Below are 17,770 nucleotides of genomic sequence, written 5' to 3'. Positions count from 1 at the left end.
TAATTATATACAGGAGATGCCCAGGTTATACCGGCTGTACATATATAATTATATACAGGAGATGGCCAGGTTATACCAGCTGTACATATATAATTATATACAGGAGATGCCCAGGTTATACCAGCTGTACATATATAATTATATACAGGAGATACCCAGGTTGTACCAGCTGTACATATATAATTATATACAGGAGATGCTCAGGTTATACCGGCTGTACATATATAATTATATACAGGAGATACCCAGGTTATACCAGCTGTACATATATAATTATATACAGGAGATGCCCAGGTTATACCGGCTGTACATATATAATTATATACAGGAGATGCTCAGGTTATACCGGCTGTACATATATAATTATATACAGGAGATACCCAGGTTATACCAGCTGTACATATATAATTATATACAGGAGATGCCCAGGTTATACCAGCTGTACATATATAATTATATACAGGAGATGCCCGGGTTATACCGGCTGTACACATATAATTATATACAGGAGATGCCCAGGTTATACCGGCTGTACATATATAATTATATACAGGAGATACCCGGGTTATACCAGCTGTACATATATAATTATATACAGGAGATGGCCAGGTTATACCGGCTGTACATATATAATTATATACAGGAGATGCTCAGGTTATACCGGCTGTACATATATAATTATATACAGGAGATACCCGGGTTATACCAGTTGTACATATATAATTATATACAGGAGATGCCCAGGTTATACCAGCTGTACATATATAATTATATACAGGAGATGTCCAGGTTATACCAGCTGTACATATATAATTATATACAGGAGATGCCCAGGTTATACCAGCTGTATATATATAATTATATACAGGAGATGCCCAGGTTATACCAGCTGTACATATATAATTATATACAGGAGATGCTCAGGTTATACCAGCTGTACATATATAATTATACACAGGAGATGCCCAGGTTATACCAGCTGTACATATATAATTATACACAGGAGATGCCCAGGTTATACCAGCTGTACATATATAATTCTATACAGGAGATGCTCAGGTTATACCAGCTGTACATATATAATTATATACAGGAGATGCCCAGGTTATACCAGCTGTACATATATAATTATATACAGGAGATGCCCAGGTTATACCAGCTGTACATATATAATTATATACAGGAGATACCCAGGTTGTACCAGCTGTACATATATAATTATATACAGGAGATGCTTGGGTTATACCAGCCGTACATATATAATTATATACAGGAGATACCCAGGTTACACCAGCTGTACATATATAATTATATACAGGAGATGCCCAGGTTATACCGGCTGTACATATATAATTATATACAGGAGATACCCAGGTTATACCAGCTGTACATATATAATTATATACAGGAGATGCCCAGGTTATACCAGCTGTACATATATAATTATATACAGGAGATGCCCAGGTTATACCAGCTGTACATATATAATTATATACAGGAGATGGCCAGGTTATACCGGCTGTACATATATAATTATATACAGGAGATGCTCAGGTTATACCGGCTGTACATATATAATTATATACAGGAGATACCCGGGTTATACCAGCTGTACATATATAATTATATACAGGAGATGCCCAGGTTATACCAGCTGTACATATATAATTATATACAGGAGATGTCCAGGTTATACCGGCTGTACATATATAATTATATACAGGAGATGCCCAGGTTATACCGGCTGTACATATATAATTATATACAGGAGATGCCCAGGTTATACCGGCTGTACATATAAAATTATATACAGGAGATGCTCAGGTTATACAGGCTGTACATATATAATTATATACAGGAGATGCCCAGGTTATACCGGCTGTACATATATAATTATATACAGGAGATGCTCAGGTTATACCGGCTGTACATATATAATTATATACAGGAGATACCCAGGTTATACCAGCTGTACATATATAATTATATACAGGAGATGCCCAGGTTATACCAGCTGTACATATATAATTATATACAGGAGATGGCCAGGTTATACCGGCTGTACATATATAATTATATACAGGAGATGCTCAGGTTATACCGGCTGTACATATATAATTATATACAGGAGATACCCGGGTTATACCAGCTGTACATATATAATTATATACAGGAGATGCCCAGGTTATACCAGCTGTACATATATAATTATATACAGGAGATACCCAGGTTGTACCAGCTGTACATATATAATTATATACAGGAGATGCTCAGGTTATACCGGCTGTACATATATAATTATATACAGGAGATACCCAGGTTATACCAGCTGTACATATATAATTATATACAGGAGATGCCCAGGTTATACCGGCTGTACATATATAATTATATACAGGAGATGCTCAGGTTATACCGGCTGTACATATATAATTATATACAGGAGATACCCAGGTTATACCAGCTGTACATATATAATTATATACAGGAGATGCCCAGGTTATACCAGCTGTACATATATAATTATATACAGGAGATGCCCGGGTTATACCGGCTGTACACATATAATTATATACAGGAGATGCCCAGGTTATACCGGCTGTACATATATAATTATATACAGGAGATACCCGGGTTATACCAGCTGTACATATATAATTATATACAGGAGATGGCCAGGTTATACCGGCTGTACATATATAATTATATACAGGAGATGCTCAGGTTATACCGGCTGTACATATATAATTATATACAGGAGATACCCGGGTTATACCAGCTGTACATATATAATTATATACAGGAGATGCCCAGGTTATACCAGCTGTACATATATAATTATATACAGGAGATGTCCAGGTTATACCAGCTGTACATATATAATTATATACAGGAGATGCCCAGGTTATACCAGCTGTATATATATAATTATATACAGGAGATGCCCAGGTTATACCAGCTGTACATATATAATTATATACAGGAGATGCTCAGGTTATACCAGCTGTACATATATAATTATACACAGGAGATGCCCAGGTTATACCAGCTGTACATATATAATTATACACAGGAGATGCCCAGGTTATACCAGCTGTACATATATAATTCTATACAGGAGATGCTCAGGTTATACCAGCTGTACATATATAATTATACACAGGAGATGCCCAGGTTATACCAGCTGTACATATATAATTATATACAGGAGATGCCTAGGTTATACCGGCTGTACATATATAATTATATACAGGAGATGCCCAGGTTATACCGGCTGTACATATATAATTATATACAGGAGATACCCAGGTTATACCAGCTGTACATATATAATTATACACAGGAGATGCCCAGGTTATACCAGCTGTACATATATAATTATATACAGGAGATGCCCAGGTTATACCAGCTGTACATATATAATTATACACAGGAGATGCCCAGGTTATACCAGCTGTACATATATAATTATATACAGGAGATGCCCAGGTTATACCGGCTGTACATATATAATTATATACAGGAGATGCTCAGGTTATACCAGCTGTACATATATAATTATATACAGGAGATGCTCAGGTTATACCAGTTGTACATATATAATTATATACAGGAGATGCCCAGGTTATACCGGCTGTACATATATAATTATATACAGGAGATACCCAGGTTGTACCAGCTGTACATATATAATTATATACAGGAGATGCTTGGGTTATACCAGCTGTACATATATAATTATATACAGGAGATGCCCGGGTTATACCAGCTGTACATATATAATTATATACAGGAGATGCCCAGGTTATACCGGCTGTACATATATAATTATATACAGGAGATACCCAGGTTGTACCAGCTGTACATATATAATTATATACAGGAGATGCTTGGGTTATACCAGCTGTACATATATAATTATATACAGGAGATGCTTGGGTTATACCAGCTGTACATATATAATTATATACAGGAGATGCCCGGGTTATACCAGTTGTACATATATAATTATATACAGGAGATGCCCAGGTTATACCGGCTGTACATATATAATTATATACAGGAGATACCCAGGTTGTACCAGCTGTACATATATAATTATATACAGGAGATGCTTGGGTTATACCAGCTGTACATATATAATTATATACAGGAGATGCCCAGGTTATACCAGTTGTACATATATAATTATATACAGGAGATACCCAGGTTATACCAGCAGTACATATATAATTATATACAGGAGATGCTCAGGTTATACCAGCTGTACATATATAATTATATACCTGATCTCGAGCGTATGAAGAATTAACCCTTTGTTTGTCGGAGCAGGCGTTGAGGAGGATGGTCACAGCTTTCATCTGGATCAGGATTTCACAGGCAATTGTGTCAAAAAAAGTGATATTGGCCAATGCAGCGGATGCCAGTAAGCAGACCTCACCATTGGAAGCTTCATCACACAACTCTGCAGAAAGAATGAGACATCTGTGTGTGCATATATAGACTATGATGTCATCACCGGGGCAGGGCTGGAGTATAAGGGGTGTGGTCTCATGTCATTATATCAGTGATGTCATCACCGGGGGAGGGGCTGAAGTATAAGGGGTGTGGTCTCATGTCCTTATATCAGTGATGTCATCACCGGGGGAGGGGCTGAAGTATAAGGGGTGTGGTCTCATGTCCTTATATCAGTGATGTCATCACCAGGGGCGGGGCTGGAGTATAAAGGGTGTGGTCTCATGTCATTATATCAGTGATGTCATCACCGGGGCGGGGCTGGAGTATAAGGGGTGTGGTCTCATGTCATTATATCAGTGATGTCATCACCGGGGCGGGGCTGGAGTATAAGGGGTGTGGTCTCATGTCATTATATCAGTGATGTCATCACCAGGGGCGGGGCTGGAGTATAAGGGGTGTGGTCTCATGTCATTATATCAGTGATGTCATCACCGGGGCGGGGCTGGAGCATAAGGGGTGTGGTCTCATGTCATTATATCAGTGATGTCATCACCAGGGGCGGGGCTGGAGTATAAGGGGTGTGGTCTCATGTCATTATATCAGTGATGTCATCACCAGGGGCGGGGCTGGAGTATAAGGGGTGTGGTCTCATGTCATTATATCAGTGATGTCATCACCGGGGCGGGGCTGGAGTATAAGGGGTGTGGTCTCATGTCATTATATCAGTGATGTCATCACCAGGGGCGGGGCTGGAGTATAAGGGGTGTGGTCTCATGTCATTATATCAGTGATGTCATCACCGGGGCGGGGCTGGAGTATAAGGGGTGTGGTCTCATGTCATTATATCAGTGATGTCATCACCAGGGGCGGGGCTGGAGTATAAGGGGTGTGGTCTCATGTCATTATATCAGTGATGTCATCACCGGGGCGGGGCTGGAGTATAAGGGGTGTGGTCTCATGTCATTATATCAGTGATGTCATCACCAGGGGCGGGGCTGGAGTATAAGGGGTGTGGTCTCATGTCATTATATCAGTGATGTCATCACCAGGGGCGGGGCTGGAGTATAAGGGGTGTGGTCTCATGTCATTATATCAGTGATGTCATCACCGGGGGAGGGGCTGGAGTATAAGGGGTGTGGTCTCATGTCATTATATCAGTGATGTCATCACCGGGGGGAGGGGCTGGATTATAAGTGGTGTAGTCTCATGTCATTATATCAGTGATGTCATCACCAGGGGCGGGGCTGGAGTATAAGGGGTGTGGTCTCAAGTCATTATATCAGTGATGTCATCACCGGGGAAGGGGCTGGAGTATAAGAGGTGTGGTCTCATGTCATTATATCTGTGCTGTCATCACCGGGGGCGGGGCTGAACACCTCCCGCGCCATACACCGGCTGATATGGTTGTGGCGCACTCACTTAGCAGAGCTGTGATGATTTCCTCCATGTTCTCCAGGAAGGTGCTCAGATGTTGGGTGAATGTGAGATGAGGGGACGTGATTTGTGCGATCACAGCGGCGGCTTCGGCTTTCGTGGCTTCGCTCTGCGTCTCATCGGTGAGAATTTCTGTTAAGCACAAGATTCCATCCACCTTGAAAAGAAAAGTAAAACCTAAAGTTACAAAACTAAAAACTGGAATTGAAGAACTTTTTGTAGAGCTTCTGAAGGGTTAAACAATGATAGAATGTAACAATGGCGTAATGTATGATCAGCGGCTTCTCCTAATAGCTGAGGGAGGTGATGAGATGTCGTGGAGTGATCAGGAGCCGCCGGTGCTACAATCTGCTCCATGGTGAGTTAGCGGAGCGATTCGGAGCTGCCAACGCTACAATAAGCTCCATTGTGAGTTAGCGGAGCGATCAGGAGCTGCCGGCGACACAATCAGCTCCATGGTGAGTTAGCGGAGCGATCAGGAGCTGCCGGTGCTACAATCAGCTCCATGGTGAGTTAGCGGAGCGATCAGGAGCCGCCGGCGCTACAATCAGCTCCATGGTGAGTTAGCGGAGCGCTCAGGAGCCGCCGGCGCTACAATCAGCTCCATGGTGAGTTAGGGGAGCGATCAGGAGCTGCCGGCGCTACAATCAGCTCCATGGTGAGTTAGCGGAGCGATCAGGAGCTGCCGGCGCTACAATCAGCTACATGGTGAGTTAGCGGAGCGATCTGGAGCCGCCGGCGCTACAATCAGCTCCATGGTGAGTTAGCGGAGCGATCAGGAGCCGCCGGCGCTACAACCAGCTCCATGGTGAGTTAGCGGAGCGATCAGGAGCCGCCGGCGCTACAATCAGCTCCATGGTGAGTTAGCGGAGCGATCAGGAGCCGCCGGCGCTACAATCAGCTCCATGGTGAGTTAGCGGAGCGATCAGGAGCCGCCGGCGCTACAATCAGCTCCATGGTGAGTTAGCGGAGCGATCAGGAGCCGCCGGCGCTACAATCAGCTCCATGGTGAGTTAGCGGAGCGATCAGGAGCCGCCGGCGCTACAATCAGCTCCATGGTGAGTTAGCGGAGCGATCAAGAGCCGCCGGCGCTACAATCAGCTCCATGGTGAGTTAGCGGAGCGATCAGGAGCCGCCGGCGTTACAATCAGCTACATGGTGAGTTAGCGGAGCGATCAGGAGCCGCCGGCGCTACAATCAGCTCCATGGTGAGTTAGCGGAGAGATCAGGAGCTGCCGGCGCTACAATCAGCTCCATGGTGAGTTAGCGGAGCGATTAGGAGCCGCCGTCGCTACAATCAGCTCCATGGTGAGTTAGCGGAGCGATCAGGAGCCGCCGGCGCTACAATCAGCTCCATGGTGAGTTAGCGGAGCGATCAGGAGCCGCCGGCGCTACAATCAGCTCCATGGTGAGTTAGCGGAGCGCTCAGGAGCCGCCGGCGCGACAATCAGCTACATGGTGAGTTAGCGGAGCGATCAGGAGCCGCCGGCGCTACAATCAGCTCCATGGTGAGTTAGCGGAGCGATCAGGAGCCGCCGTCACTACAATCAGCTCCATGGTGAATTAGCGGAGCGATCAGGAGCCGCCGTCGCTACAATCGGCTCCATGGTGAGTTAGCGGAGTGATCAGGAGCCGCCGGCGCTACAATCAGCTCCATGGTGAGTTAGCGGAGCGATCAGGAGCCGCCGCCGCTACAATCAGCTCCATGGTGAGTTAGCGGAGCGATCAGGAGCCGCCGGCGCTACAATCAGCTCCATGGTGAGTTAGCGGAGCGATCAGGAGCCACAGGCGCTACAATCAGCTCCATGGTGAGTTAGCGGAGCGATCAGGAGCTGCCGGCGCTACAATCAGCTCCATGGTGAGTTAGCGGAGCGATCAGGAGCCGCCGGCGCTACAATCAGCTCCATGGTGAGTTAGCGGAGCGATCAGGAGCCGCCGTCGCTACAATCTGCTCCATGGTGAGTTAGCGGAGCGATCAGGAGCCGACGTCGCTACAATCAGCTCCATGGTGAGTTAGCGGAGCGATCAGGAGCCACCGGCGCTACAATCAGCTCCGTGGTGAGTTAGCGGAGCGATCAGGAGCCGTCGGCGCTACAATCAGTTCCATGGTAAGTTAGCGGAGCGATCAGGAGCCGCCGTCACTACAATCAGCTCCATGGTGAATTAGCGGAGCGATCAGGAGCCGCCGTCGCTACAATCGGCTCCATGGTGAGTTAGCAGAGCGATCAGGAGCCGCCGGTGCTACAATCGGCTCCATGGTGAGTTAGCGGAGAGATCAGGAGCCGCCGGCGCTACAATCAGCTCCATGGTGAGTTAGCGGAGCGATCAGGAGCTGCCGGCACTACAATCAGCTCCATGGTGAGTTAGCGGAGCGATCAGGAGCCGCAGGCGCTACAATCAGCTCCATGGTGAGTTAGCGGAGCGCTCAGGAGCCGCCGGCGCTACAATCAGCTCCATGGTGAGTTAGCGGAGCGATCAGGAGCCACAGGCGCTACAATCAGCTCCATGGTGAGTTAGCGGAGCGATCAGGAGCTGCCGGCGCTACAATCAGCTCCATGGTGAGTTAGCGGAGCGATCAGGAGCCGCCGACGCTACAATCAGCTCCATGGTGAGTTAGCGGAGCGATCAGGAGCCGCCGTCGCTACAATCTGCTCCATGGTGAGTTAGCGGAGCGATCAGGAGCCGACGTCGCTACAATCAGCTCCATGGTGAGTTAGCGGAGCGATCAGGAGCCACCGGCGCTACAATCAGCTCCGTGGTGAGTTAGCGGAGCGATCAGGAGCCGTCGGCGCTACAATCAGTTCCATGGTGAGTTAGCGGAGCGATCAGGAGCCGCCGTCACTACAATCAGCTCCATGGTGAATTAGCGGAGCGATCAGGAGCCGCCGTCGCTACAATCGGCTCCATGGTGAGTTAGCGGAGCGATCAGGAGCCGCCGGTGCTACAATCGGCTCCATGGTGAGTTAGCGGAGAGATCAGGAGCCGCCGGCGCTACAATCAGCTCCATGGTGAGTTAGCGGAGCGATCAGGAGCTGCCGGCGCTACAATCAGCTCCATGGTGAGTTAGCGGAGCGATCAGGAGCCGCAGGCGCTACAATCAGCTCCATGGTGAGTTAGCGGAGCGCTCAGGAGCCGCCGGCGCTACAATCAGCTCCATGGTGAGTTAGTGGAGCGATCAGGAGCCGCCGGCACGACAATCAGCTACATGGTGAGTTAGCGGAGCGATCAGGAGCCGCCGGCGCTACAATCAGCTCCATGGTGAGTTAGCGGAACGATCAGGAGCCGCCGTCACTACAATCAGCTCCATGGTGAATTAGCGGAGCGATCAGGAGCCGCCGTCGCTACAATCAGCTCCATGGTAAGTTAGCGGAGCGATCAGGAGCCGCCGGCGCTACAATCAGCTCCATGGTGAGTTAGCGGAGCGATCAGGAGCCGCCGGCGCTACAATCAGCTCCATAGTGAGTTAGCGGAGCGATCAGGAGCCGCCGGCGCTACAATCAGCTCCATGGTGAGTTAGCGGAGCGATCAGGAGCCGCCGGCGCTACAATCAGCTCCATGGTGAGTTAGCGGAGCGATCAGGAGCTGCCGGCGCTACAATCAGCTCCATGGTGAGTTAGCGGAGCGATCAGGAGCTGCCGGCGCTACAATCAGCTCCATGGTGAGTTAGCGGAGCGATCAGGAGCCGCCGGCGCTACAATCAGCTCCATGGTGAGTTAGCGGAGCGATCAGGAGCCGCCGTCGCTACAATCTGCTCCATGGTGAGTTAGCGGAGCGATCAGGAGCCGACGTCGCTACAATCAGCTCCATGGTGAGTTAGCGGAGCGATCAGGAGCTGCCGGCGCTACAATCAGCTCCATGGTGAGTTAGCGGAGCGATCAGGAGCTGCCGGCGCTACAATCAGCTCCATGGTGAGTTAGCGGAGCAATCAGGAGCCGCCGGCGCTACAATCAGCTCCATGGTGAGTTAGCGGAGCGATCAGGAGCCGCCGTCGCTACAATCTGCTCCATGGTGAGTTAGCGGAGCGATCAGGAGCCGACGTCGCTACAATCAGCTCCATGGTGAGTTAGCGGAGCGATCAGGAGCCACCGGCGCTACAATCAGCTCCATGGTGAGTTAGCGGAGCGATCAGGAGCCGCCGGCGCTACAATCGGCTCCATGGTGAGTTAGCGGAGCGATCAGGAGCCGCCGGCGCTACAATCAGCTCCATGGTGAGTTAGCGGAGCGATCAGGAGCCGCCGGCGCTACAATCGGCTCCATGGTGAGTTAGCGGAGCGATCAGGAGCTGCCGGCGCTACAATCAGCTCCATGGTGAGTTAGCGGAGCGATCAGGAGCCGCAGGCGCTACAATCAGCTCCATGGTGAGTTAGCGGAGCGCTTAGGAGCCGCCGGCGCTACAATCAGCTCCATGGTGAGTTAGTGGAGCGATCAGGAGCCGCCGGCGCGACAATCAGCTACATGGTGAGTTAGCGGAGCGATCAGGAGCCGCCGGCGCTACAATCAGCTCCATGGTGAGTTAGCGGAACGATCAGGAGCCGCCGTCACTACAATCAGCTCCATGGTGAATTAGCGGAGCGATCAGGAGCCGCCGTCGCTACAATCAGCTCCATGGTAAGTTAGCGGAGCGATCAGGAGCCGCCGGCGCTACAATCAGCTCCATGGTGAGTTAGCGGAGCGATCAGGAGCCGCCGGCGCTACAATCAGCTCCATAGTGAGTTAGGGGAGCGATCAGGAGCCGCCGGCGCTACAATCAGCTCCATGGTGAGTTAGCGGAGCGATCAGGAGCCGCAGGCGCTACAATCAGCTCCATGGTGAGTTAGCGGAGCGATCAGGAGCCGCCGGCGCTACAATCAGCTCCATGGTGAGTTAGCGGAGCGATCAGGAGCTGCCGGCGCTACAATCTGCTCCATGGTGAGTTAGCGGAGCGATCAGGAACCGCCGGCGCTACAATCAGCTCCATGGTGAATTAGCGGAGCGATCAGGAGCCGCCATCGCTACAATCTGCTCCATGGTGAGTTAGCGGAGTGATCAGGAGCAGACGTCGCTACAATCAGCTCCATGGTGAGTTAGCGGAGCGATCAGGAGCCACCGGCACTACAATCAGGTCCATGGTGAGTTAGCGGAGCGATCAGGAGCCGTCGGCGCTACAATCAGTTCCATGGTGAGTTAGCGGAGCGATCAGGAGCCGTCGGCGCTAGAATCAACTACATGGTGAGTTAGCGGAGCGATCAGGAGCCGCCGGCGCTACAATCAGCTCCATGGTGAGTTAGCGGAGCGATCAGTAGCCGCCGGCGCTACAATCAGCTACATGGTGAGTTAGCGGAGCGATCAGGAGCCGCCGGCACTACAATCAGCTCCATGGTGAGTTAGCGGAGCGATCAGGAGCCGCCGTCACTACAATCAGCTCCATGGGGAATTAGCGGAGCGATCAGGAGCCGCCGTCGCTACAATCGGCTCCATGGTGAGTTAGCGGAGCGATCAGGAGCCGCCGGCGCTACAATCAGCTCCATGGTGAGTTAGCGGAGCGATCAGGAGCCGCCGGCGCTACAATCAGCTCCATGGTGAGTTAGCGGAGCGATCAGGAGCCGCAGGCGCTACAATCAGCTCCATGGTGAGTTAGCGGAGCGATCAGGAGCCGCCGGCGCTACAATCAGCTCCATGGTGAGTTAGCGGAGCGATCAGGAGCCGCCGGCGCTACAATCAGCTCCATGGTGAGTTAGCGGAGCGATCAGGAGCCGCCGGCGCTACAATCAGCTCCATGGTGAGTTAGCGGAGCGATCAGGAGCCGCCGGCGCTACAATCAGCTCCATGGTGAGTTAGCGGAGCGATCAGGAGCCGCCGTCGCTACAATCTGCTCCATGGTGAGTTAGCGGAGCGATCAGGAGCCGACGTCGCTACAATCAGCTCCATGGTGAGTTAGCGGAGCGATCAGGAGCCACCGGCGCTACAATCAGCTCCATGGTGAGTTAGCGGAGCGATCAGGAGCCGTCGGCGCTACAATCAGCTCCATGGTGAGTTAGCGGAGCGATCAGGAGCCGCCGGCGCTACAACCAGCTCCATGGTGAGTTAGCGGAGCGATCAGGAGCCGCCGGCGCTACAATCAGCTCCATGGTGAGTTAGCGGAGCGATCAGGAGCCGCCGGCGCTACAATCAGCTCCATGGTGAGTTAGCGGAGCGATCAGGAGCCGCCGGCGCTACAATCAGCTCCATGGTGAGTTAGCGGAGCGATCAGGAGCCGCCGGCGCTACAATCAGCTCCATGGTGAGTTAGCGGAGCGATCAGGAGCCGCCGGCGCTACAATCAGCTCCATGGTGAGTTAGCGGAGCGATCAAGAGCCGCCGGCGCTACAATCAGCTCCATGGTGAGTTAGCGGAGCGATCAGGAGCCGCCGGCGTTACAATCAGCTACATGGTGAGTTAGCGGAGCGATCAGGAGCCGCCGGCGCTACAATCAGCTCCATGGTGAGTTAGCGGAGAGATCAGGAGCTGCCGGCGCTACAATCAGCTCCATGGTGAGTTAGCGGAGCGATTAGGAGCCGCCGTCGCTACAATCAGCTCCATGGTGAGTTAGCGGAGCGATCAGGAGCCGCCGGCGCTACAATCAGCTCCATGGTGAGTTAGCGGAGCGATCAGGAGCCGCCGGCGCTACAATCAGCTCCATGGTGAGTTAGCGGAGCGCTCAGGAGCCGCCGGCGCGACAATCAGCTACATGGTGAGTTAGCGGAGCGATCAGGAGCCGCCGGCGCTACAATCAGCTCCATGGTGAGTTAGCGGAGCGATCAGGAGCCGCCGTCACTACAATCAGCTCCATGGTGAATTAGCGGAGCGATCAGGAGCCGCCGTCGCTACAATCGGCTCCATGGTGAGTTAGCGGAGTGATCAGGAGCCGCCGGCGCTACAATCAGCTCCATGGTGAGTTAGCGGAGCGATCAGGAGCCGCCGCCGCTACAATCAGCTCCATGGTGAGTTAGCGGAGCGATCAGGAGCCGCCGGCGCTACAATCAGCTCCATGGTGAGTTAGCGGAGCGATCAGGAGCCACAGGCGCTACAATCAGCTCCATGGTGAGTTAGCGGAGCGATCAGGAGCTGCCGGCGCTACAATCAGCTCCATGGTGAGTTAGCGGAGCGATCAGGAGCCGCCGGCGCTACAATCAGCTCCATGGTGAGTTAGCGGAGCGATCAGGAGCCGCCGTCGCTACAATCTGCTCCATGGTGAGTTAGCGGAGCGATCAGGAGCCGACGTCGCTACAATCAGCTCCATGGTGAGTTAGCGGAGCGATCAGGAGCCACCGGCGCTACAATCAGCTCCGTGGTGAGTTAGCGGAGCGATCAGGAGCCGTCGGCGCTACAATCAGTTCCATGGTAAGTTAGCGGAGCGATCAGGAGCCGCCGTCACTACAATCAGCTCCATGGTGAATTAGCGGAGCGATCAGGAGCCGCCGTCGCTACAATCGGCTCCATGGTGAGTTAGCAGAGCGATCAGGAGCCGCCGGTGCTACAATCGGCTCCATGGTGAGTTAGCGGAGAGATCAGGAGCCGCCGGCGCTACAATCAGCTCCATGGTGAGTTAGCGGAGCGATCAGGAGCTGCCGGCACTACAATCAGCTCCATGGTGAGTTAGCGGAGCGATCAGGAGCCGCAGGCGCTACAATCAGCTCCATGGTGAGTTAGCGGAGCGCTCAGGAGCCGCCGGCGCTACAATCAGCTCCATGGTGAGTTAGCGGAGCGATCAGGAGCCACAGGCGCTACAATCAGCTCCATGGTGAGTTAGCGGAGCGATCAGGAGCTGCCGGCGCTACAATCAGCTCCATGGTGAGTTAGCGGAGCGATCAGGAGCCGCCGACGCTACAATCAGCTCCATGGTGAGTTAGCGGAGCGATCAGGAGCCGCCGTCGCTACAATCTGCTCCATGGTGAGTTAGCGGAGCGATCAGGAGCCGACGTCGCTACAATCAGCTCCATGGTGAGTTAGCGGAGCGATCAGGAGCCACCGGCGCTACAATCAGCTCCGTGGTGAGTTAGCGGAGCGATCAGGAGCCGTCGGCGCTACAATCAGTTCCATGGTGAGTTAGCGGAGCGATCAGGAGCCGCCGTCACTACAATCAGCTCCATGGTGAATTAGCGGAGCGATCAGGAGCCGCCGTCGCTACAATCGGCTCCATGGTGAGTTAGCGGAGCGATCAGGAGCCGCCGGTGCTACAATCGGCTCCATGGTGAGTTAGCGGAGAGATCAGGAGCCGCCGGCGCTACAATCAGCTCCATGGTGAGTTAGCGGAGCGATCAGGAGCTGCCGGCGCTACAATCAGCTCCATGGTGAGTTAGCGGAGCGATCAGGAGCCGCAGGCGCTACAATCAGCTCCATGGTGAGTTAGCGGAGCGCTCAGGAGCCGCCGGCGCTACAATCAGCTCCATGGTGAGTTAGTGGAGCGATCAGGAGCCGCCGGCACGACAATCAGCTACATGGTGAGTTAGCGGAGCGATCAGGAGCCGCCGGCGCTACAATCAGCTCCATGGTGAGTTAGCGGAACGATCAGGAGCCGCCGTCACTACAATCAGCTCCATGGTGAATTAGCGGAGCGATCAGGAGCCGCCGTCGCTACAATCAGCTCCATGGTAAGTTAGCGGAGCGATCAGGAGCCGCCGGCGCTACAATCAGCTCCATGGTGAGTTAGCGGAGCGATCAGGAGCCGCCGGCGCTACAATCAGCTCCATAGTGAGTTAGCGGAGCGATCAGGAGCCGCCGGCGCTACAATCAGCTCCATGGTGAGTTAGCGGAGCGATCAGGAGCCGCCGGCGCTACAATCAGCTCCATGGTGAGTTAGCGGAGCGATCAGGAGCTGCCGGCGCTACAATCAGCTCCATGGTGAGTTAGCGGAGCGATCAGGAGCTGCCGGCGCTACAATCAGCTCCATGGTGAGTTAGCGGAGCGATCAGGAGCCGCCGGCGCTACAATCAGCTCCATGGTGAGTTAGCGGAGCGATCAGGAGCCGCCGTCGCTACAATCTGCTCCATGGTGAGTTAGCGGAGCGATCAGGAGCCGACGTCGCTACAATCAGCTCCATGGTGAGTTAGCGGAGCGATCAGGAGCTGCCGGCGCTACAATCAGCTCCATGGTGAGTTAGCGGAGCGATCAGGAGCTGCCGGCGCTACAATCAGCTCCATGGTGAGTTAGCGGAGCAATCAGGAGCCGCCGGCGCTACAATCAGCTCCATGGTGAGTTAGCGGAGCGATCAGGAGCCGCCGTCGCTACAATCTGCTCCATGGTGAGTTAGCGGAGCGATCAGGAGCCGACGTCGCTACAATCAGCTCCATGGTGAGTTAGCGGAGCGATCAGGAGCCACCGGCGCTACAATCAGCTCCATGGTGAGTTAGCGGAGCGATCAGGAGCCGCCGGCGCTACAATCGGCTCCATGGTGAGTTAGCGGAGCGATCAGGAGCCGCCGGCGCTACAATCAGCTCCATGGTGAGTTAGCGGAGCGATCAGGAGCCGCCGGCGCTACAATCGGCTCCATGGTGAGTTAGCGGAGCGATCAGGAGCTGCCGGCGCTACAATCAGCTCCATGGTGAGTTAGCGGAGCGATCAGGAGCCGCAGGCGCTACAATCAGCTCCATGGTGAGTTAGCGGAGCGCTTAGGAGCCGCCGGCGCTACAATCAGCTCCATGGTGAGTTAGTGGAGCGATCAGGAGCCGCCGGCGCGACAATCAGCTACATGGTGAGTTAGCGGAGCGATCAGGAGCCGCCGGCGCTACAATCAGCTCCATGGTGAGTTAGCGGAACGATCAGGAGCCGCCGTCACTACAATCAGCTCCATGGTGAATTAGCGGAGCGATCAGGAGCCGCCGTCGCTACAATCAGCTCCATGGTAAGTTAGCGGAGCGATCAGGAGCCGCCGGCGCTACAATCAGCTCCATGGTGAGTTAGCGGAGCGATCAGGAGCCGCCGGCGCTACAATCAGCTCCATAGTGAGTTAGGGGAGCGATCAGGAGCCGCCGGCGCTACAATCAGCTCCATGGTGAGTTAGCGGAGCGATCAGGAGCCGCAGGCGCTACAATCAGCTCCATGGTGAGTTAGCGGAGCGATCAGGAGCCGCCGGCGCTACAATCAGCTCCATGGTGAGTTAGCGGAGCGATCAGGAGCTGCCGGCGCTACAATCTGCTCCATGGTGAGTTAGCGGAGCGATCAGGAACCGCCGGCGCTACAATCAGCTCCATGGTGAATTAGCGGAGCGATCAGGAGCCGCCATCGCTACAATCTGCTCCATGGTGAGTTAGCGGAGTGATCAGGAGCAGACGTCGCTACAATCAGCTCCATGGTGAGTTAGCGGAGCGATCAGGAGCCACCGGCACTACAATCAGGTCCATGGTGAGTTAGCGGAGCGATCAGGAGCCGTCGGCGCTACAATCAGTTCCATGGTGAGTTAGCGGAGCGATCAGGAGCCGTCGGCGCTAGAATCAACTACATGGTGAGTTAGCGGAGCGATCAGGAGCCGCCGGCGCTACAATCAGCTCCATGGTGAGTTAGCGGAGCGATCAGTAGCCGCCGGCGCTACAATCAGCTACATGGTGAGTTAGCGGAGCGATCAGGAGCCGCCGGCACTACAATCAGCTCCATGGTGAGTTAGCGGAGCGATCAGGAGCCGCCGTCACTACAATCAGCTCCATGGGGAATTAGCGGAGCGATCAGGAGCCGCCGTCGCTACAATCGGCTCCATGGTGAGTTAGCGGAGCGATCAGGAGCCGCCGGCGCTACAATCAGCTCCATGGTGAGTTAGCGGAGCGATCAGGAGCCGCCGGCGCTACAATCAGCTCCATGGTGAGTTAGCGGAGCGATCAGGAGCCGCAGGCGCTACAATCAGCTCCATGGTGAGTTAGCGGAGCGATCAGGAGCCGCCGGCGCTACAATCAGCTCCATGGTGAGTTAGCGGAGCGATCAGGAGCCGCCGGCGCTACAATCAGCTCCATGGTGAGTTAGCGGAGCGATCAGGAGCCGCCGGCGCTACAATCAGCTCCATGGTGAGTTAGCGGAGCGATCAGGAGCCGCCGGCGCTACAATCAGCTCCATGGTGAGTTAGCGGAGCGATCAGGAGCCGCCGTCGCTACAATCTGCTCCATGGTGAGTTAGCGGAGCGATCAGGAGCCGACGTCGCTACAATCAGCTCCATGGTGAGTTAGCGGAGCGATCAGGAGCCACCGGCGCTACAATCAGCTCCATGGTGAGTTAGCGGAGCGATCAGGAGCCGTCGGCGCTACAATCAGCTCCATGGTGAGTTAGCGGAGCGATCAGGAGCCGTCGGCGCTACAATCAGCTCCATGGTGAGTTAGCGGAGCGATCAGGAGCCGCCGGCGCTACAATCAGCTCCATGGTGAGTTAGCGGAGCGATCAGGAGCCGCCGGCGCTACAATCAGCTCCATGGTGAGTTAGCGGAGCGATTAGGAGCCGCCGTCACTACAATCAGCTCCATGGTGAGTTAGCGGAGCGATCAGGAGCCGCCGGCGCTACAATCAGCTCCATGGTGAATTAGCGGAGCGATCAGGAGCCGCCGTCGCTACAATCAGCTCCACGGTGAGTTAGCGGAGCGATCAGGAGCCGCCGGCGCTACAATCAGCTCCATGGTGAGTTAGCGGAGCGATCAGTAGCCGCCGGCGCTACAATCAGCTCCATGGTGAGTTAGCGGAGCGATCAGGAGCCGACGTCGCTACAATCAGCTCCATGGTGAGTTAGCGGAGCGATCAGGAGCCACCGGCGCTACAATCAGCTCCATGGTGAGTTAGCGGAGCGATCAGGAGCCGTCGGCGCTACAATCAGCTCCATGGTGAGTTAGCGGAGCGATCAGGAGCCGTCGGCGCTACAATCAGCTCCATGGTGAGTTAGCGGAGCGATCA

At 53.1% G+C, this 17,770-nt stretch overlaps 1 protein-coding gene across 1 annotated transcript in view; it reads right to left on the bottom strand.

Annotated features, from left to right (window-relative positions):
- Nucleotides 1-17,770, bottom strand: part of INSC (INSC spindle orientation adaptor protein) — a 227,157-nt gene that overhangs the window by 168,086 nt on the left and 41,301 nt on the right. The window contains exons 2-3 of the mRNA XM_073659569.1: nt 5,878-6,049; nt 4,287-4,465 (exon numbers count right to left, since the gene is read on the bottom strand). Coding sequence (XP_073515670.1) covers nt 4,287-4,465; nt 5,878-6,049 — 351 coding nt within the window. The remainder of the gene's footprint in view (nt 1-4,286; nt 4,466-5,877; nt 6,050-17,770) is intronic.

Source organism: Phyllobates terribilis, unplaced genomic scaffold (assembly GCF_046119375.1).
Source record: "Phyllobates terribilis strain yellow unplaced genomic scaffold, ASM4611937v1 Scaffold_13__5_contigs__length_258822181, whole genome shotgun sequence".
NCBI lineage: Eukaryota > Metazoa > Chordata > Amphibia > Anura > Dendrobatidae > Phyllobates > Phyllobates terribilis.
Note: the sequence above shows the minus strand (reverse complement) of the source record. Positions and strands in the feature narration are given on the sequence as shown.